At 39.4% G+C, this 22,691-nt stretch overlaps 3 protein-coding genes across 5 annotated transcripts in view; all 3 read left to right on the forward strand.

Moving 5' to 3' along the window:
- Window positions 1–6,846, forward strand: part of roraa (RAR-related orphan receptor A, paralog a) — a 184,869-nt gene extending 178,023 nt beyond the window's left edge. For both annotated transcript variants that reach the window (XM_079345336.1, XM_079345337.1), the window contains one exon: window positions 254–6,846. In XM_079345336.1, coding sequence (XP_079201462.1) covers window positions 254–418 — 165 coding nt within the window. In that variant the 3' untranslated portion in view covers window positions 419–6,846. The remainder of the gene's footprint in view (window positions 1–253) is intronic.
- A 1,016-nt stretch (window positions 6,847–7,862) lies between these two features.
- Window positions 7,863–17,322, forward strand: ice2 (interactor of little elongator complex ELL subunit 2). Of its 2 annotated transcripts, none has more exons than XM_079345208.1 (16): window positions 7,863–8,022; window positions 9,059–9,160; window positions 9,285–9,573; window positions 9,673–9,792; window positions 9,877–10,011; window positions 10,200–10,316; window positions 10,666–10,825; window positions 11,647–11,828; window positions 11,926–12,766; window positions 12,860–13,029; window positions 13,476–13,605; window positions 15,145–15,229; window positions 15,455–15,505; window positions 16,016–16,259; window positions 16,682–16,760; window positions 17,064–17,322. In XM_079345208.1, exons 1-16 carry the CDS (start codon window positions 8,006–8,008, stop codon window positions 17,096–17,098), a joined length of 2,757 nt encoding a protein of 918 aa, XP_079201334.1. In that variant the 5' UTR covers window positions 7,863–8,005; the 3' UTR covers window positions 17,099–17,322. The 2 variants fall into 2 exon arrangements, with proteins under 2 accessions (XP_079201334.1, XP_079201333.1); XM_079345207.1 differs by lacking the exon at window positions 17,064–17,322 and adding an exon at window positions 16,854–17,029.
- On the forward strand, window positions 17,191–21,584 carry LOC306824837 (annexin A2-A-like). Its single transcript, XM_079345209.1, has 13 exons — window positions 17,191–17,317; window positions 18,003–18,060; window positions 18,185–18,278; window positions 18,694–18,788; window positions 18,879–18,992; window positions 19,166–19,256; window positions 19,601–19,680; window positions 19,770–19,829; window positions 20,222–20,315; window positions 20,530–20,625; window positions 20,811–20,869; window positions 21,105–21,227; window positions 21,315–21,584. The coding sequence occupies exons 2-13, from the start codon at window positions 18,013–18,015 to the stop codon at window positions 21,372–21,374; spliced, it is 1,014 nt and encodes a 337-aa protein (XP_079201335.1). The 5' UTR covers window positions 17,191–17,317; window positions 18,003–18,012; the 3' UTR covers window positions 21,375–21,584.
- The last annotated feature ends 1,107 nt before the right edge of the window (window positions 21,585–22,691 follow it).

Raw genomic sequence — 22,691 nt, forward strand, 5'->3', positions numbered from 1 at the left:
CTTTAGCACATTCATAATGCTACATGAAGCGCATTTTATCAGTAGAGAAGTAGCAATTTATCAATTGTAGCAGCCCCATAATGTGAAGTGTCAAGTTGTGCTCGTGCCTGAGTGCTTGTCTCAATATTTACAAGTCTGTTTGGCCCTGTGTGAGCGGGAATACACTGTAGGGAGGAATGTTTTTCACTACCACTACTCCATGTCCTTGCCTCCCTGTGAATCTAAACAGCCTGTCTCCTCTCTCTCTCCACAGTTGATATGCAAAGTGTCGACACTGCGAGCGCTGTGCAGTAGGCATACAGAGAAGCTCACAGCTTTCAAAGCAATATACCCAGACATTGTGCGTGCCCACTTCCCCCCCTTATACAAGGAGCTGTTCGGATCAGACTTTGAGCAGTCCATGCCCGTTGACGGGTAGCAGCCCTGCCAGGTGCCAGTGTGCCCACCGTAGGGGAATGTGGAGGAGGAATCTGAGACACTTTATTGGTGCCCTGCACAAACCAGAGCGGACAGATGGCACGCTGTTCAACTTCTTCTTTTACATCGGACGGGAAGGCTTAGGGAGTTGATTCTCAAGGTTTACTTTATTGAATTTAGTTCTCGTTGGAAGAATTGTGAGACCTGACAGCCCATGGGACATGAAGAAGAGATAGTGACATATAATTTCTGTCTGGCTGAACTTAACCCTTTTTTGCACATTTCAAAATTTAATTTTCAGTCTTTTTTGCATCCCCCTGATTATGATGTGTCCATACATCCGACTCACAATTGAATACACAAAGCACAAGTCAGTTTTGGATAATAAAAAAAAAAGGTTTCAGATTAGAAGATTAATAGAAAAGTATGAATAACCCTCCAAATTCAGATTGAACACTTTTTTTATTCCAAACGTTTAATTGGCTTGGCCCTGTCTACTTTACTCTATCGCAGAGTAAAAACAAAAACTCCTAAATGTGCAAACGTTGGTCAAGTTCAGCCATGTTCTTTTCAGTTGTATCTTTTGGACAAAGTTCCTGGAATGAAAACTCACAGCAACTTTGAGGGAGGGTCTGTCGGCATGGTGATGCAATCGACACCTCTCTATGGACAATCGTTTAAAAAAGTTTGAAGAAAAAAAAAAGAAACCTAGAATTCTGGTAATTCTAATGAAAACGCAATGATTTTAGCTGTCAAAGACTCCATCCACCATTGTTGCATAGTGAAATCATGTAAGGCCATCTGCTATTAATCCTTCTCTGGACAGGTTGCCCTGGAGAAGCACAGGGCACCAACACAATGAAAAGGGTCCATTCCACCTGTTTTATAATGTACTACAGGGTATATGGTCATAAGTACTTACTATACAGAAAAAAGTAATGTTTATAGAATCTATTTTAAATAACATGTATGATATTAGTAGTTAGACCATTCTTAATTGTTGAATTGATAAGGCACTTTTATTCACACCTTTCTTTAATTTAAGACTTGTATATTTACCTAGTGATGTGTTGCATGTGCACAAGAAATACAAGTTGAACCATGGTCACAGAGGCTAGTCCTGGGAGCTACAGATGATATTGGTCTGGAAGTGTAAGGGCTTTCTGTTAGGACTGCTCGCTGGTTGGTGGACAAAAGAGGCACAGATGAGGAGGCAGGTTAGAGTCGCTCCATCAGCTGTGTTACCTTGACAACACCTGTCAAAATGTAGCTCTGACACTCCTTTAAAGGGAGCACACACACACACACACATTATTTTTGTTCTTGATCAAATCAAGGTGTTATATGGTGACATATGCAATATTTGTGATGATTTTGGTTTAACAGTTAAAAAACTTCACATTAAATGTAAAGAGCACAAGAAAGCATAGACACAGGAACATTATCACGGCCAGGTCTTACAAAAAGCAGTGAATATCCCCGTGTTTAGATCCCGCATATACTTTAATCCAACTCTTCCATCTAGTGGAAGGTAAGAGACACAGCAGGCGAGCTAACAGCCTAACAAAGACACAGGGTCCAACCTAAAAAGCACAGTGTGAGTCTCTATCAAAATGTTTTTTATTGTTTTTTTGTTGTTGTTTTTGAGTGACTTTACCTGCCTTCTCAGCGTAGCCTCAGCCCAGCTACGCCACTACAGGGCACAGAAGGAACAGTAAAGGGGGGGAGTGAATATTCAAAGCCTTGTCTGGTAGTAAAGCTTCTATTTTTGTAACACGTTTTGGTTTATAAACTCATGAAAGAGAAGGAGGGAGAGAAAAAGATGTCAGGTAGCACTTAACTATATTCCCGCAATAATTAGACTAGCTGTTGTTTGTATGATTAGGGGAGAAATGTAAAAATGGTAGGACAAGTGCTATTTTCAGAATGCTTTGTTGTTGTGTTTCTGTTTTGTTGAGTGTGTCTTTCTTGTCAGTGTGGTAGTAAAGTGGTTTTTGAAAAAAAAAAAGAAAAGGAAAAACCTCGTTGTGCCAAACAGTAGTCGTTGCTTCCGCTTTCCAGTCTACTCGTCTGTTATGTAGAATGGATACCTAAGACATTCCAGCAATCTCAGTAGCGACTTCTTGAAATATCTTTCAAAAAACAGCAAAAAGAAACAAAAAAAAAAAGAAAAAAAGATATCCCTTTAGAAACCCAACAAAGCATGTTAATACATCTATCACCGACCCCTAACATAGAATCTAGTTGTTTGTCTTTTGTTTTCTGTTTGCACACGATCATTCCTCTGCCGTGCAATTTGTACAAGGCGTTGATGCCTTGTGCTGTCACCCCTCAGGGAAGAGTTTCTTTTACGCTTTCTGTTTGAGAGGACTTTTTTTTTTGTACTCATTAGATTTAATTTATGTTGTTGTTGTCAGGGATGTTCCATGAGAAATGGTTGAGGTTTGAATATTCATCACTTGAGTGGCTCAGAGTTTTTTTTAAGTTTTTTTTTTATTGACGTCCTTGGGGACCTCCAGCCACTCAAAGGCCACTGCGGCCCTACGGTCAAGTTCAACAAAATGTCATTTCGAACAACACAAACGCCCATCGCATTTAAAAACAGCAGTTTTATCAGCACACAGCATATTGTCACAAAAAAAAAACTGTTTTTGGTTTCAAATGGTGTCATCAGGGTCTTTAAAAAATGATAACCCTCTTTGTTAGAAAAACCAAATATTCTTATGCAATACTAAATCTGTTGTGTTTGGGTTGTAGTAGATATGCTGTACCTAAGTAATAATCTTTTTTAAGATCCAATGCTATTTGGATATGCACAAGCCCACTACGACTAGTAAACCTCAGTCTCCCAGCAAAACAAACCCAGTCTGGAACTCTGCTAGACAATCCAGGTTGAGAGGCTCAGTTTGTGGCCCAGGCAAGAGCAAGCGAAGAGGATGAGGTGTGTATGCTCAGGGAGGTAACAGATAGACCGAAGAAGCAGCTTGCAGAGCACTTGATCAGACGAATTAATGAGGTCTTTAAAAATCTCTTCTAAGCACTCATATGATACGAGGAGGTGGCATAGCACACTGAACACACAGTGCAGCACTTACTGATCAGAAAAAGAAGGAAGAGGTGGCGATTTGGCTGATTTTCTGTTATTTATTTGCAAAACAATAAAGAAATCTTTCATTTTTCAACGCTCTTTTAAAATCTTTAAAGATCACATCAAACAATTCAGTATTTTCTCAAAAGGTCTACCACCAACACAGTTTTTTATCTCATGAAATGAAAACATTGTGTTCTATATAAAACAAGCAATATGCCTTGTGTTAAAATTACGGGTCTCTCCAGTTCATCCTTTTGAATTGGCTTTCTTCATTCAGCTGATTCAAATAATTCTCAGTCAAAAGCAAAAAGTAATAAAGCCACACTGCTCTGTTTTAATCTTCTGGTATGGTTGTAATATCTGGCAGGATAGCAGAAATCGCTCTTCAAACATGTGGAAACTTGTGTGAAATTATAAACTGCTTCTCCACACCGGCCTGTAAAGTGATGTCCTTCTGTGTATTATCACTTGAGATATCCCTAATTTAAGTAAGGGATCGATGCTAAGTGTGCGATTCAATCAGTGTATAGTATTCAGTAAAATGTGCTGGTCCTTCTGTCTCTGCTCTGTTGTCTGTTTGTAAAAAGCAATAGTGTGTGTGTGTGTGAATGTGTGTCTGTGTTTGTTCTCACAGTGTGTGAATAAAATAAACCCCAGACAAGGCTTTAATAATTACAGAGGAACAGGGTTATGTGGACGAGGAGTGGTCTTGATTTTATTTTGGACTTTGAAAAAAATAAAAAGGTTTTTTTGGAAAAGCTGAGCTCAATCCATCCAAACATGAAATGTGTAGGTTTTAAAAGCGTGACATACTGCCTTCAACAATTCACGGGTCTGCAGAAAGCTGTGGGGGAAACATTGACCGGCTCCACAGCTCAAACACGCTTCACCGTCGGTTCAGACAGCCAAATCTGAAATAAATGGAAATGAATTCTGGACTGGACTAAATTGTGAAAATGAAGTCTTCTCGACCCTAAATTGTGAAGATCAAAGTTATGTCACACTTTAAGTTGTGCTGGAGTGTCGCTATGTTACCAAGAATTCTAAGTCAGTCATCACATTTGAACAGAACTCATTCTCCAAAGCACAGCTGATAAGGATTTATTACTTAAAAATATGTTTAAGAATATAGTTTAAAAAAACAAGAAAAGATGAAAAGCAACTTCTAGCCATAATCGAATGTCAAGCAATAATATATGTCTGTGTATTCTTTTCTTTTGGGATTCTTTTGTGCATAATAGTCTCTGAACATCTGCATGTAAATACACCTCTTATTTATCACTTTTTTTTTTTTCAATTTATTTTGTTGTCGATTCTTCTTTGGATGTTTTTACGTTTCATCTGTATAATTGACCAGTTCTGTTCCCGGGTGGAGAACCAAGAACTCGATGGCCTGTATGATGTATATCTTATTTTCTCTCTCTCTTTCTCGCTCCCTCTTTCTCGGCTGTTAATTCACCATATTTAATGTTATAATTGATCACGTGTATAAAGGTAGCTTTGTAATTTCTGTCTGTATAGGTAAGAGGAAAATACTGCTACTAAGGCCTACCCAGTGAAGATATTTATCTGTTTATCGATTACACCTTATTGTACGATAACTCGGTTTCTAGTTTGCTTCCCTCTTTTAGGATTAGTTTGGTAGAAATAGGGTATGCTGACATTTATTTTGTGTTGCCCTGATGTGTGGTGCTAGGTAAGTTAAGTTTGTGAACAAAGTATTGATTCCGAAGCCTAGTCGCCCTATTTGTTCATTCATTTCATTGCATATTAATGTATTATTGATATTAGGACTCAATAATAATAATAATTATAATAATAATAATAATGATAATGAAAATGATAGTGGTAAAATGTACCCAGCCAGTACCTGTATCAGTGTGCTCGTCTTGGGATAAGGCACTTATTTCCTTCTGACTTATAGCAAAGCTAGTATCTGCTAATTAACAAACTATTTAAGGTTGCTTTTTCGGGTATTTGGAGAAATGCTAATATTCAAACTCAAGCAGCAGTATCGTGTTTTTCTTTGTCTGATTGTATAAAAACCACTCACTGAGGCTATAGTTTGTCAGGTTTTTAAGATACTTAATATTTACCTCTTGTGTCTGCATAGTTCTTCACCTGATGCAGGAAAGTGGTGCTTTGATTTGATGAAACAGAGCCTCGCTATGCTTTTGTTATCCCCCCGTTTTTGACTGTCCTAAAAGTGGTTTAAACCTTTTTTGCACCACATGAAGTGTTACAAATGTCTATGACAGAAATGCCATTTGAGGACAAAGTTGACCTTTTCTCTCCACTCTGTAGCAAATATCAGTGAGAATATGCTTGCAATAATCTACAACGTATCACACTGAGTGCCTCTCGGTGTAACAAGATGCATACATGGTTCTGATTGTCTTTTTTTCTTTTCTTTTTTTCGTGGTTTTTCCAGACGTGTTCTGAAGTGACAATGTATTTTGTACATGAGGAGGATAAATTCTCGCTCGCAGGCTTTTTTTCAGATTCTTTATGTGTTAATGCGTCAATGTTTTTGATGATCCATTTCCCGTGTACATGTTACCCCTCACCATATTTGATGAACACAACTGGGAAGAAGTTTGTTTCATGTCCATTTTGAGTCCAATTAATGTTTGCAGATAATATGAGAAAAATACACCTGCACTTTTTTTGATCAGGTAAAAACTTACAGGCAATCCACATTCTGTGTTTCAGTGTTTTTTTTTTCTTCTGATTTCATCGGAGAACAGATTTATTGACGCATTGTATATCAAGTATTTGTATGTGTTTGTAAAAGATGCAAACACCACATCTGGATTTCTTTGATGTTCTGTGTTCAATGTACGCTCAGTCAGTCGGGGTCACTTAACATGAAGGGTGGGTGGAGCAGGGGTGGATTCTTCTTCTTTTCGTTTTTTTTTTTCATGCAAATGCCGTTCCATTTATGGGAAAAGCCCCTAAACTGTGTGTGGTTGTCACAATTTCTAAGTCACACGTTTGCTACTGATGTTATAATGGGGACAGATGATCATGTACCTTTTTATCCAGCTCTTTTGAACTCCTTTTAGCAGGTAGTCTATTCACAAACGTAGTTTTGCTCCTTCTTGTCTGATTCTTAAATATGAAAATAAGTATTTTGATTCATTTTGTAAATACAGCTGTAAAGAAAAATAAGAAATTTAATGTTGTCTTTTAAATACTTTTCATTCTAATATGAATGTTGTTATATTGTACTTAGAAACTGTACCTTTAATATTACCTTTATTAAAAGTGCATTGGACACATCGATTTTAGATGTGCTTTATGTGCTGTTATCCCATAATAAAATTTACCGCTTGTAATGGGCTTTTATTTTCTGGCTCTTATTCTGTCTTTGTTGTTCTCTCTTTATCTTCGTCTCATTCTCTTTTAATCAGAACTAATAGTACTGTATATTTTTGAATCATAATAACTTTAGAATACTTTGTTATCTGATTAAGTGTTTATTCAGAAGTAGCCATTAATCTCCAAAAAATCTGAAATAATTACAATTCAATAAGTCCATCCTTACAGCCAAATCTTCTCAAATGACAACGTATGCAAGAGTACGCTATTTGTTTTTCACCACAGTCAAAAGTGTGTTTCATTATTTCAGAAAACATACCAGCCTAAGACATTTTTTCTCACACATATACCTTCACAGTGCAAATAAATGTGCAGTTAGAGTGAAAAAGGACAGCAGGGCAACCAAAGGACAGTATATTTTTTTGCAACAGGGACAAATGAGACCTGGAGACTTCTCGTTTATCTCACAGGAGTTCCAAAACAACGACCTGAGGGTAAAAGCTCAAACTCACAGTGAAGTGGGTGATTTGAGCAGACATGTACAGCCTGAGCTCTCCTCAGGACCGGCTGCTTATAAATGGTCAGAGGCCCAGTCTGACACATCCCTGATATTTTGTTTCTTGTTTTAAAAAGCCTTCCACTTAAATTCTGACATTAATGTTCTCGTTAAAGGATTCAACAATTATAACTTTATTCATTTTAGAAACAGGCTTTGATTTTGTAGTCCATAAACTATCAGAGCCCACGTGTGTCTCACATGAGTTAGGGATTATTTCATTTGCAATTTATTTGGAGCTGGAAATTACATCTTTACATTTACTTATATATCTAACCCACCGAGAGGAAGGATTGCTTCTTGTACCTTTTAGACAAGAAAATTGTGTAAACAGAAAAGTACAACATACCGAAAACAAAGTCATTTTAATGAATTCTCTTTCAGGCGGACTGGAGCTCAGTTACTGAAGACTTTTCCAAATACAGATGAATTGACGTTAGTGTCCACAAGGGGGCGGGAAAGCTAAACAAGCGCCTGAATGTCAACATTATTTCATCCGACGAAGAAGAAGGTCAACTGTCAAACGTGTGTAAACGTGTAAACATAGGTCAGCTAAGGCTAAATAACTTGTTTAAAATAACGTAAATGCTGTTATTTATAAGGAACAAGTAGCTGTAACAATGATGGAGCTGGTGTGGTAAGTTATACTGTGACCGAAAACGTTTAAATTGCTGTCTCCGTGGAGCATTTGTCCTTTTTGTTAGCTCAATTTAAACTAAACTAGCATCTTCACTTCATGTTCTATGGTTTAAGCGAGTTAGCGCATAGTGCTAACATAGGCAGCATGTGTGCTTACGAAAAACTTAACCTTTATCGTAATGACATGATCACATCTTACGTGAACGTATAAAACGTCTGAACATGGTGAAAGCGTTATTGAGTCAAGTCAAGTTAAATGTATTTATAAAACATATTTCAACACTCAATGTGCTTTACAACTGAAGAATAACAAAGATGATGATGTACAACAATGACATCATGTAAGAGCATAAGAGATACGAAGGTAAAACAAAGGCTTCAGGCATATAGATAGATAGATAGATAGATAGATAGATAGATAGATAGATAGATAGATAGATAGATAGAATATTAAAATAAATAAAACCAAACTAAAAGGTTTGATGGGGAGCCAGTGAAGGGAGATTAAGACAGGTTAAGATCAGAATCCAGAAACACACCCAGACTTTTGCATGCTCGCATTGATTTTATTCAGACCATAGACTGTAAATATATCTATTCAAAGATTGAGACAGAGGCAAACAATCAGTTGATCAAGAAAACGTGTTGCATGTTCGGCATTAGTTTTGAGCTGTTTAAATGTGTGTTGTTACAAAGTGATATACAATCTATAAAACCTTTGTCCTTGTGTGAAATGAATTCTAACTGGTTAGAATGAATGCATAGGCTGCTGTTGAGGCAACAGCTTAAATGTTTGAGATGTGAGGTGTTCTTTCTGTGGATGATGCTTCAGCCGACACGTCTCGGGTGGATTCGATGAGGCATCTTAGCAAGTCTAGCTGAGACCAAACCCAAGACTTCTTTCTCAATAGGGTCATATTTTACTGACTCATCGCGTTTGTTTACTTTCTATAATAACGCATTACAAGTTATAGTTGAATGATCGGACACTGCATACTTTATTGTCATTCTGTATTTTCTCATCCTAATGAAAGGGAGGACCCTCCAGTCCCTGACGCTCCGTTCTTTACCCGGGATCTCTATGACAAATATTCACTTGCTCCTAGCATCAGAGAACTATGGGCCTCTCTCCAAAGGTTTGTCAATAGATTAACCAATCAAGAATTACAGCCGTCCTGGCTTATATTTTAAAGACTAACTATTGAGTGTTTATCAATCATGATCTTTTCCTCCTTTTTTTTTTTTTTTTTTTTTTATAAATCCTTCCCCCAGTCCTGTAGAAAGCTCCAACATGAAACATAAGGGAGATGCTGGTGCTGCTAGAGTGTCTTGCTCTTCCACCAAAAAAGAAGTTTCAGAGTTTAAAGACAACAGTAACATCAGCAAGGAGGAGTCGTGTTTGTACAGTGACGACAGTGAGGACAAGGATGCAGTGGATTCTTTTCCTGATCCCAGACTGCCCTATCCGTGTTTGTCCAGTCTGTCCAGCCACCAGCACAGGATGTATCTCAACTGTTTGATCCATAAGGAAACGAGGGATACTCCACAGGTAACAGCTTTCACTCATTCATCGTATCAGATGCATGTTTTTGTTTTTTGGGTTTTTTTTTCTTCATGCGTCAACAAATAATCTGCTCTAACATTTCAGGCCTTACAGGCACAAGTGAACACTGAGGTTATGAAGTTCACAACGTACTTACAGGATGTCGCCAAAATGTGTGCTGATGACTACTACTTCCTATCACAGGGAGCCAGGCAGTATTCAGAGGTAATGGTCCAACAAAGATCCAACCGATGCGCACCTCTAGTTATGAATCTGTTAAAACACTCAGATTTTTTTTTTATCTTTCAGGATTTCTTCCGGGCCTGTTTGGAGTGTATTAAGACATATCCTCAGCTCTACCAGATCCATGAGATGACGAGTTTGACAGGAGGGACGTTTAACCCAGGGCTCACGCTGACCTTTGAAAAACAGCTGTTAATCATGGTAATGTACATTACAATTCCTACGATGGTGCAGGCACTATTTGTTCATCCTTTATTTATTCGTCAAGGCCACTGTCCAGTTTTCTGTTGAACCTTTTAGCATGAAGCGGTGCGTTGTGCAGAATCAGCCTTTGTGATTTGTGGATTCACTTCCCTAATTCCCATCTTTGTACCCTTTTATTTCTCCAGGGCAATGTGGATATTACAGACCACAAGATAGTGCCTACTGATGCGCAGCTTGCATCGGACTATCAGAGTGTTTCATCAGAGCACCCTCCAGCTAAAAAAGCTAAGGACATGCACGCTGTAAGCAATTGTCTCGCTTTTTTAATTACTCTGATTAAAAAAATTTAAAAAAAAGTCACAAAGACTTTTTTCTTTTTTTTACTGCTAGAATGGGATTCATGACCGCAGGTCTGTTGTAACTCTATTTCAGCTCTTGCAGTTTTCACAAAAGACACCAGAGGGTGTTCATGTCTTGCTCAGCAAAACCAGTGCTAATTAAGTTTCTGAAACATGGCAAGTCACACCCAGTAGTACTGTCAAGGTCCAGTTTATTGTAAGAAGTTGTGTGGTTAGTTTTGTGTGTTTTGAACGATACAGTAGATTCTCTGTTCGTGTAACCACCTCCATTTTTTTCTCTCTCTCTCTATAGACAATCAGTGACGACAGTAACGCCAAAACCCTGTGTGATCGCTATGAGCCTCACGTGTGTCTGACTCGAGATGCTCTTGTCAGGCTGCTAGACAACCATGGCCCTGACTTTGGAGAGCAATGGGAACTGCCTGTTTGGGTGAAATGCAAACAAGAGAAAGGTACGGCATCATAATTGAAGCCTTCAGGCTGTAATGGTTTAAGATTTAGGCTAAACAGATAAAACAAGGACTTGCAAATACATGCCAGTCCCCGTTTTCTCCTCTCACTCCTCTTTGTTACTTTTCACTTTATTCTTCTAAAAATATCCAACATGTTGAGATAATAAAGCCAGACATTAGATAAGATGTAAGAGCTAAGATAAACGTTATTGAGAAATTGCACTTGAGCTTGTATAGAGCTTTTTAACAGCAGGTCACACCCATTCATACACTAATGGCAGAGGGTGTTCTGTAAAGAGTCCGTCAGTATTCTAATGCTATTCATACACAGTCACACGCCACCGACAAAGCAGTGTGAGAAACTTGGGGCTAATGGTCTTGCATAGGGAATTATCCGACCTTTCAGTTGAAAGACTGACAGGTTTTTTGTTTGGTTTTTTTTGGGGGGGGGGGGTTGTTTTTTGTTTTTTACAATGAACTTTTATTCTTCATTGTTTTTTGTTTGATTTAAGATGCTTTTTTTAACCTACTAAAGCAGAATATATATATACTAGCAGAAAATAAAAAATAATAATAGAAATCTCCAATCTCCAAATATAGATCAATACACGTATTATACAAGTTCATTTCATTCAATATGAAAAAAAAATCAGTGGAAGCAAACATTTGCTTTGTGTATTTTTTTTACTGGGACATTTGAATCTTATTTGTTAAACAAAATACAGCAGGAAGGAAATGTGATCTCTGACAGTGTATTGACACTGAGTAGCCTCGTGGTGGCACTGTTTCACAAATCCTCAGTGTCTCATTTTGATTTACAGGCAGCAGGCAGAAGAAGACGGTGTACGTAGACTCTCCACTTTTGAAGACTGAAATGACAGCGAGGGAGAGGAGTCATTTCTTCCACGAGGAGAGTTTAAAGCTCTCCATTAAGAGGAATGGAATTCAAAATGTTTTCCATTTAATGACAGAGCTTCCTGCAGGCGAGCAGCGTCTCTCACCGGTACGTTGACATACATGTAGATATGATGCTGTACCTGCAATCACGCACTTCACTCTATTTCAGCAGAGCAATGATTCTTGATTTGTGTTTCAAATAGGAGAAATCAAAAAGGGAATTAGTGTCGTTTGAAAGTGGTCTTGACTTTGATGTGGATCTCACTAACCTGGAGACATTTGGGGAGACGATGCCGACTAAAACCTCCAAGATGAAAAAGATGCAGACTGAGCAGGATGCATCCATAAGTCAAAAAGCTGCAATTAGCTCACCTTTAAGTGCAAGCACAAGGTCAGGGGAGAATCTGGTCAATTCTTGCAGCAGTTCACAAGAAGAGATGGACATGGACGATCACATGACAGAGGAGACAACTCAGCCAGTTGTTTGTGACGTCACTGAGCCAAAAACTGAACTTCTGAGACCGGACTCCTCTCAGGAAAGTGACAAAGATCAGATTTTTGCGGAGGACTCAGATGATGAGAAGCTGGTCATCGACGACCTCGTGTCTCCTGCCTCGACACCCACAGCACAAGCTAAGCCTAGAACCAGCCCGTGCTCTGCAGACTCCCCGAGCACACCTTCCTCCGAGCCTGGATTTGTAAGCACAGAGTCATGTTCCCCTCAAAAAGGTAAAAGGCAGAGTCGACAACCTAAAAGAACAAAGGCGGCCGCCAGCACGTCTGGTGACCAGCTGGGTGAGATCCTGCGCATGCAGACAGCGATGTTCAACGCTGCCAGTGACACAGCAAAACAATCCACGATATCTGCAGAGACCAAGACTCCAACCCAATGTACAGGAACCCCAGGCCACTCCCACCAAACCTCTCTGGTCAAGCCTTGTGTGACCTCATATTTGGAGAGAAGCCAGAACGAGGAGAGAGAGACCTGCACTGCACCTCAGGACTCTCCACCTGCAGCCAAGTGTACTTCTACAGAGAGCAGAAGTTAGTGTCACATCAGTTTCACATTTTTATTTAGGATTGAAGTAGTTTATGTGCTGTGTTAACAACTGGAACAATCTTACTTGCTGAACACAGAAATACTCTCAGAATACCTGCAGGCTGGAGCCGAGGATGAACAAGATTACGAGTCTCCAGAGGAAGGAAACCTGCTCTATAAGCTCTACAGTCTGCAGGATTTGTTGCTCATGGTGCGCAGCTCCGTTTCACTCACCCATTCCAGAAAAGCAGGCCTTAACCAAAACAAGGTAACAATAATAAAACTTTTTATTCACGTTCTTTTTAAAAACAAGTGACAAAGTGTTTCACATTTAAAACATGCAAAAAAAAAAAAAAAAAAGTGTAGAAACACACATTTACAAAAGATAAAAAAAACAGGATGGATTTTTCCTGCCTGACATCTCAAGGCAGTTACTATGGTTCCACAGCTGTGGGGCCCGAACTGCAAAAGGCTCTGCCCCCTTTTGTGAGCAGTCGAGTTTTAGAAGCTAGTTAGGATCCTGACGGAGGACGTCAGGCAGCGATCAGACTCATAGGGAGCAAGTGGATAAATGGTGGGGCCGTTTCAGACTCTTAAAAACAAGCAGCCAGATTCTAAAAGTCACAGGCACACAATAAAACAATCGTCTTTACTCATCCTTAATCATTCAGAGTTTCCTCTGACATGTTTGGGTGTTACCTGCTCTCTTTACAGTATGTGCCCGTGCATGTCCTGCCCAAGCTGGAGTACCAGTTGTGTTATGGTGTGGAGTGTTTAAGCAGCAGGGAGGCCTGCCAGCTGTGGACTGAGACGACGCTCCACTCCAGCACTGTCTCCTACATAGGTAAAATGTTCACTCGTGTCTCTGGTCCTTCTAAATGCATTTGTAAATCAAAATACAAGTGATGTTCCAAACTACTCTCAGAAGTAGGCGCCTTTTCCCTTTGTCTTTGATATTCAATAGAATTGCCAGGAATGTAGTCACAGTAGTATTTATGTGGATTAAACAGAGAAAAAGTTCTCCTCTTCCCCTCTCGCCCACATGGCAGATCATCCCACAAACCAACGGAATAGTCTTTAGATGACTCACCGCCCTGCTGTGACTGTGTATTGATTGAGTTTACTTTGTTGCCATGGCTACAGTCATGCTTGATTGTGGGGAATTACAAAGACAGCAGTGTGTCGAGGTCAGCTAAATGTTGTTTTCAACATCAGCTAGGCTCTTCTAATGCTGATTTTAAGGTTTACTCGTACGTCGTACGTCGTCCTCCTCCTCCGCCCAGGAGTCCCTGCATGTCAACCGTTCCTCAGCTGTGTTCTGTAAACTGACACACTGTCAACATCAGTGATACTGTCAGTACAGCAAGCTTGTTTTCTGTTTCTACAGTTCGCCTCACTGCTAGGAAAAGTGAACATTATCCTGTATTACGGTTTGACACTTTCATAAATGTCTCATTTATTGAACCAATGTTGTAAGAGTGGGAATGGTCGAATGATTTGAAACCACTGGAGTAAAGGAGTCCCGAGCAGAGGTGCAGTGAGTGAAGTCTGTAGAGTGTAAGACAGCATTTGGCCAGTCCTCCTTCTCAGTTAAAGGCCCAAAGATTAGAAAGGGAAAATATGAAGTGACTCTAAAGCTTTTAATAACCTGACGAAGTAACAGGCTTAAACAGAGGCAGATCTGCAAACACGAAATCACTCGTTTGCTCATTGGTGTTATTTCAGTTATCGTCCTTAATTCTCATTCTTCGTCATTATCATCAATCTGCCTGTCTGTCTTCTTTACTGCTTGTATTTATGTCGCTTCTTATCTACTTCTACTGCAGTCGACAGTTTTTATGTCTGATTCAGTGTTATTCTATCACGTCGTGATTTCCTAAAAGCCTCACCAGGGACAAGGACTTCAAATTAGCCGTGAACAGAAGTCCTACATATATTAAATCTGATGGACTTTATTTTAGATGTAATAATGCCTCCATGTCCAATGCCCCCCCCCCCCCCCCCCCCCCCACCCCCCCCACCCCCAACAAAAAAAAAAAAGACTTCCTTCTGTGCTTAGTGGATCACGGTTCAGCATGTGGTTTATCATGTGGCTCTTCTATTTCTGAAACAGTGCATGAGTGAAGGAAGGCCCTGTTGAAATAAGCAGGATTAACAACCGTGAGTGGGAGGCAGCGAAGGAGACGGGACCAACAAGCCTTTCTTACCTCCCACTCCAGCTCTGTAACAACGCTGGCAAACCATCACAGACTAATTACTTTATAAGCACCATGAATGGCACTGATGATGAAGTGAAGCTCTCGATGCGCGCTCTCTCATTAGCTCTCCTTCTTTTTTTTTTCCCGGTGTCTCTCTCTCACCCTCCTTTGTCTCGCCCCTCTAGCTCACATCAATGCGTTCACATCAAAAGTAGCTCTGCTGAGAAAGCTGCCTGACGCCTGGAAACGGAACATCTCGTGTGGGTTCAAGTGAGTGTCACTGCCACAGATGTGTGCAGATGAGTTTAGGATTTAGGTAATCACCCCTTACCCATTTGAAAGGTTTCCATTAAGTCAATACGTTATAAATAATCCAACCTATTGGTCTTCTGTAGCTGTCCATGAATTCTTTTGTCATCTGAGATGGTGTTGAATGTACATTTCTGCCAAAGTGGGGAGTCTTTGACGTGGTGATTTTCTCTTTTCAATCCACAGGCCTTCTAAGTCACTCAATATCCTGCACCACCTCCTGAAAAAACTAACTGGGTAAGCTCGTCATGACATACAGAATGTCTTTGACTGCTTATTTGAAGCCCCCCCCAATAATCATTTTGTAAATATAATTTTTTTAAACGCTAGATTAAAGGCTGGGATTTAATATTTTCACCTACTTTCCAAGCTTTTTATTCATTCGTCTTAATATTGTCATTGATTGAATGTGTAATCCCAGTTTCAGTGGGTTCACATCTGCAGACGAGTTGTCAGTGCACATCTGTCTGCACGCCCAGTTTAAGATGATGAAATGATTGTACAGTCAGGCCTGACAGACAGATGTGACGTCAGTCTGCCCTCCTGTTTGTGTTGGAGAATTACTCAATAGATTATCTTAACGACGCACAATAGATGCGTCATCTTTTGCTTTCCTAAGGCTCCGTTTGTCTCCCTTCAAGAGTCCCTGAGAGTGCTACAACATGTTCCAGTGGGTGGAGTTTGACTTCAACACATCGTCAATGTCTTGATTTGTGTGTTTGTTCTTCTTGGGTTTTTTTTTCGCAGGTTAGAGGAAGGGCAGTACCTGATTACACACGAGGCTGGTAAACCCTTTGTTACCTTATTAAAAGCAGCTCAGGGAAAAGTGAGTCGGGGGTCTTACAACCTGCAGCAGGCCCACAGCACTGTCCCAAAGCCCCCAGCCTCTGACCTTGTACCATGGATACCTGTTGATCCAGCAGTAGTCCTTCCCTTCCATCAGAAGCATGGCCGTGTCCCCTGCACCTTTCCTATATCAGCCATGTCGAAGGTTTGTATCTTGTATGTGACACTCACAGCAATGGCCATGGCACGGACAAATGGATTATTAAAAAGTGTTTATTGGTTAAAGTGTAGGAAGTCCACACCTTTTTATTAGACGTGTGTACACACGCACGCACACACACACACACACAGGGACAAAAAAAGAGCAGAGCAGTATCAGCAGCAGCTCAGCAGGTTTTAATGGTGTACACACTGCAAGATTCATCGGATGTCTGACATTCTTCATCACAAAGACGTCAACACATCTCTTGACTCTTCAAACAGCAAATAAAACAAGTTTTCAACAGGGCCTAAACCTTTACCTTTGACCTTTTTAGAGGATACGCAACACCATTGTATCATACTTTGTAGAATTTAGCCAGATTAATTTAAAGATGTAAACGTGTTGACCTTCCTTTGTCCTTCCAGACGTTTAGCCACGGAGCTGGACAGGCCAACAACAACCTGAAAACAGGAGGTAAAAAGAAGAAGAAACGAGCAGCGAAACGTAAGAAATATATTAAGAAGCTAATTGAGAAATCCGTTTAAAATCCTAAGTGAGAGGATTAAATTATGTCACTATAATTTCACATCATGTTAGGTCAGTCAGAGGAGGAGCTGGAGCTTACTAGATTGGAAGTTAATGACAATGTCTCTGATTTCATTCTGGAAAAACACTGAATGCCAAAGCACTTTTCTTGTACAGAATCCTTGTATTTTTTTGTATGTTTGTTGTAAAAAACTGAAAAAATAAAGTATGTAATTATTGCACAATAAGTTCACGTGTGTTTCTTACCTGGACTGTGTTCAGGTAGGATTAGACATCACCTTCATATTTCCCCCTGAAGGAGCAGAGCTGTGTGTAAACTCTGAACAAAGCTTCTGAAGTGCACGCCTCCAGTGGCTTCTTGTGGAACAGGGTGGAGTCACATGGGCATGAAAAGGGGAGGAAAACTGAGTCAGAGGAGGTGAAAAGGGAAGTGTTTTTCTGTGTCTGAAAAGTTAAAACTAACACTCCCATTCCACCGGACACGTCTCTGCATCAAGCTAACTTTTACAACCAAGGTAAGTTTAGTCTAAAGGATCATGCAAAAAAACTAGCTGAACATGTTATTGAGTTAGCTTTCATACATCTAGAAAGGTTGAAGGATTTGAAGGGATTTTTTTTAGCATGCAGCTATGAGTCATGACATGATTTCCACTCAGTCTTAATTCAGTCTGTGTACAAATGTGTTCTCTTGAGTTTAGTTAGAAAGTAACTCTTGCTCTCCAGCCTGAGCACTCCTCCCAGTTTCTTGGGTATGTGTACTCTGTTATTATACCAGATGTGGGAGCACAGGATTATTTTAGGGTGTGTCTCATTCGGGTTCTTTTAAGGATGTGTGATAGGCTCAAAAGGATTTGAAAGTGAATTGTCCAAAGAATTAAACCGTTGTAATAAATTGTCCTTGAATTGAAATCAAATTATCCTTGATTGTGATCTGACAAAGCAGAGACACAAGAAAAAACTAACTCAGTCTCTTAAGATGACTCAGTACTTCCATAATCAACAACTTCAATTAATTAACATTTATTTAACTTAAGAAACTATTCATGAGTGGTTTCAATGATCGTATCTTAAGACTAGGCAAACATGACTTCTATGTAAAGGTGTGCATGGTTAAGAAGTGGTCAGTGATAGGATTACACTGATTTCATTACAAGACATTATGATGCTCAGTCTCTGTTTTCATTGGGGGTTTTTTTGCAGGAAAGACAAAATGGCTTTGGTATCAGAGTTTCTGGGACAGCTGTGTCTGAACATTGGGGTAAGGTTTAGTTTTTAGTGTTTGTCTTTCATGGTGCTTTTCCTATTCAGTAAATAGCCTACCAGATATGATGCATACTGTTTGTTTCAAGATGAAATAATTATATTTTTTTCTGAAACCACAGACCCACGAACCCAAATTCCCCACTGTGGTACCTGCCATTGACTTTGACCCAGTCAAAGATGCTGCCAGAATAGAGACGGCCATCCACACCAAAGGTAAGGTGGAGTTAGCACGAGTAGCACAGAAAGATACCGTGCTTGTTTTTGCAGCTTCTCTGTTCAGATGAGTAGCTGGTATTTTTGAGTCAGCGTCCTGGCTTAAAATGCTTTTGACCATACTGGGAACACCTCCAAGTCTGCGCCTCAGTGCTGGCAGAGATCTGGCCTGTTTTGGCCGAGCGACTGAGAGGAGTTGGCAAAGGACAAACCGCTAACTCTATAAACTTCTTCGTCTAATAAAAAGCATAAACCTCACCTGTTAAATTGTACAGTGCAAAGTCGGACTTACAATGCCTCACAATGTCTTAAAATCCACAACACATCACTGATAGTTTGTACTCCATTATCCTGAGTATATCCTCTGTCTTGCCTGATTACGGTCTACTGTTTATTTTTTAATTTCTTACATTAGGAGTGGATGAACAGACCATCATTGATGTCCTCACAAAGCGGACCTACTCACAAAGGAGGGATGTTGCGTTTGCATATGAACAAAGGTCCAAGAAGGTATATTCAACCTTCAAATAAAACACAATTCTCCACAGATCTAAAACAATACTTCTCCAGTATGTTCATGTAATGCTGATATATTTGTAGGACATGATCAAAGCCCTGAAGGGGGCGCTGTCTGGCTCTCTGGAAACTGTGGTCCTTGGACTGATGAAGAGCACGACTCAGTTTGATGCGTCAGAGATTCGAGGATCTATCAAGGTAAAGCACGTTGATTATCTGTGGTGCTCATCGTGTGTGTGGACTCCACTGAAGGGTTACACTGCCCTCTACTGGAAAATGTACTTATTGCTACACCCCAATCATAATCTTTACTGTGTGTTTAATAAATACAAGTACACTGGATGAGAAGTGACAGAGTTGTGTCTCTTTAGGGCTTAGGAACTGACGAAGAAACCCTGATTGAGATTCTGTGCTCACGCAGCAATGATGAGCTGGTGGAGATTAAGAATGTCTACAGTCAGTGTACGTACAGAAACATCCCAGGCAGTCATACATTTCTATGATATAATGCCTCACCCATAGCTTGTTGTGCTGTCCTTTTCTCCTGCACTGTAAGGTTTGTATAACTGAGGCTCTCTGCATCCATCAGCTGTCTGACGTTAAATGTTCTCAGACATCATTTTGTAACTCATCCATGTTTTTATTCTGAGCTTTTTGGGAAGGTCTTCCAATCTACCTATGTTTTAATTTTGTTTAATTCTATGTACATGCTGTAAAGCATGTGCTACCTTGTTTAGAGATGAGCTATATACATATCCATTGTTGAAGGGTCTAAACATCTAAATTGTAGCTTTGATTTCCTGCAGTGTTCGGGAAGGAACTGGAAAAAGATGTATCAGGTGACACCTCCGGCCATTTTGCTAAGCTGCTCCTGGCTCTGGTGCAGGTGAAGTTTGTTGTACCTGAATGTGATTATATGAACACTATAAACAGCACAAATGGATCAGTCATGAATCGAGTCTTCTTTCTTTGCAGACCAAAAGAGCAGCGCCGACCGCTGTGGTGGACTACGAAAAAATTGATGAAGATGCCAGAGTAAGTTGTTCAGTTTTGTCTTTGCTGTTGAAACACAACATGACTCAACTTAAAGATAGATTTTCTTTCAATTCAATGAAAATGTTTCTTTAACTTAAAGGATACCGTCAATAAATGTGGTCAATTGTCCTTCATCAAAAAAAGAAAAGATGTGAAATTGTTACAGCACTTAAATCAAGAACTTTCTGTTGTTTGCTCATGATCATTGAAGTTACTTTTAGTTTATCAAAAAGCCAGGTCCCTGCAAAATCTACTGTTTCACTTTACAAACAAAGGAGATTCTGATCAATGTTCGTGCAGACTTTAATAATAGTACTGTACATAGAATCCTTAAACAGAGCTCTTAATGAAGTAGTCGTAGTATTTATGCCTGTTCTGTCAATTCATCTTAGGCACTGTATGAGTCTGGAGTAAAGATTAAAGGAACTGATGTGGCAACCTGGATCTCAATCATGTCTGAGAGGAGCGTACCCCATCTGAAAAAAGGTGAGTTTACCTGTTGTCATGGCACCACTATCACGTTAGTATTTAGTATCTGCCTACTTGCACACAGCTCTGTATATTTATATTTATTTCCTGTTACTGCATTATAGTTCTGTTTACATCTGGTCACTGCTGCATATATTTCTGGTTACATCTTTAGTCTGATCACTGTCCACTGTCCATTAACTGGTAAATGTTTCTTCTCTCTGCTTGTCAGTGTTTGAGAGGTACAGGAGTTACAGCCCGTACGACATGCAGGAAAGCATTGTGAAGGAAGTGAAAGGAGACTTGCAAAACTCCTTCCTGGCATTAGGTACATTTGATTCAATTTATAATTTTTTATTACATAAATCAACGTTTTATCTGTTATATGAACAAAATAATTCAAGTTGTAAGTCATGCTTTGTTCTATGAATCACCTTGACAATTTAACAGAAAATCATAAATCAAATTTGTGTTTTTTTTATGGATATTTATTTTGTCTCTCTTTTATTCCAGTTCAATGCTTTGAAAACAAACAGCTGTATTTTGCCAACAGACTGGGTCATGCCATGAAGGTAGTAACACATCTCTTCTTTCTTCTTGTTGAAATGTGGCTCTTCTGAGGGCCAGACTGCAGAGCTAGACTTATTTGAACAGATGTAACAAGCTTGTGAAAGTGAATTTTTGCTGCAGGAACACAGAATCCAAAGTTTGAAAAAGTTGACTAAAGCAGCTGATGCAACACTGTTGTAAGACAAGTTCAGAGCATGCACAACTTAAGTTAGCGCTGACTTGTGCTCGTCTGCTTAGGGTAAAGGAGCCAAAGAGAAGATATTGACCAGAATCGTCGTGTCACGCTGTGAGGTGGACTTGAAGAAAATCTGCTCTGAATACAAAACCACCTTTGGACAGTCTCTGCAAAAGGCTATTATGGTAAGTGAATAATTAATGCTTGACTCAGTACTATTAAGGATCCTTTTTTCGATCCCACCGACACCCTGACATGCTTTCTTTCTGCAGGAACACACCAAGGGAGACTACCAGAAAGTTCTGCTTGGCCTGTGTGGACCAGAAGAGTAAAATGGGACAATGAGAGTCAAAGGAGAGGTGGGCTATCAGGAGCATCACATCTGAAAACAAAAACATTCCTTCTTTTTTTGAAAACACAATTGATTGCGAAATTCAATGAGATGAATTGATCTTTGTCAGACATGAAGAATCTGAATGAATCCAACCTTTGTTATCTGAAAACAGAAATAAAGTGGCGCTGCTTCAGTGTTCTTTCTTCTAGCATGTCTTCACTGGATGTTTATAGATGACCATTAGAGGGCGTTATAGTCACATTTAAAGCAACAGCAAACAGCTCAGACCCGACTGTCTCAGAACGTTGATATGTGATACTTAAGGAGAAATAAAAACAAATGATAATTTTTTTTTCAATAGAATCGAAGAATTTTTCTCAACTGACCTTGTTGTGTTTAATTATGAGCTTTTTATATATTTTTTTTTTTATAATTTGGAGAAAGAAAAATTAAATGTGTGAAAATGTCTCAACAAAGTGCCTTTTATTTGCACTAGGGCTGAAAACTGAACTGATTTGCAGCTAATTAAATACAAACATTGAACTTGGGATGAGAGCATTTATATTGAAAACTGCAGCTGCAATGCTTGCAAACTTGAATATTTGCAACTTTATCAAAAAACAGATATTTATGATCCAATAAAAAATCCTCCCGTACAAACTATTATAAGAAATTGTCCTTATTTTCCCCACTATGAGGTTCCATCAAGATGATTTAATCATAAGTGTGTTTTTCTGTGTTTGTTTGGTGCTAATATTTTAATTAAAAATGTTAATTTTACCTCTGGCAAAGTTGATTTGCATACCACTAAACAAGCGTCTATACAGTGTGTTTCTGCTGTTTAGTTTGTGGTCTCTCAGGATGAAATAACCACCACAGTGTTGTCAAGGCATTTCTACTGAAGTATAAGAAAAAATGGCCCCAAAAGACGAGCTTGGTTCTGCTGATCACAGCGATGAGGAAAAGGATGTGAGGGGGAGCGCACAGATTTAATAATCTTATGAAAATACAGCGGTGTACTGCGGCTCAAATACGAAGATCATCTATTATTGAGAAGAGTCGCCTGATAAAATAAGGCTTCTGTCTAATGTTTTAACTGGTTGAGTAGCTAAGGAGAGGAATGGCTTCACTTTTTAACAAGGCATCAGATTTATGATCATTTTATAATAATATTGATGAGAACATTAGCCCTTTGTGATGGTTTATGTTTATAGGCAATAAAAAAAATATATAGCGTAAAGTAAGGTAAAACAGTATTTTGCAAAGCAGGGAGGGAGATTTATGTGTGAATATGGGGACAGATTAATCTCTGCAT

Source organism: Symphodus melops (genome assembly GCF_947650265.1).
Source record: "Symphodus melops genome assembly, chromosome: 6".
Classification (NCBI taxonomy): domain Eukaryota; kingdom Metazoa; phylum Chordata; class Actinopteri; order Labriformes; family Labridae; genus Symphodus; species Symphodus melops.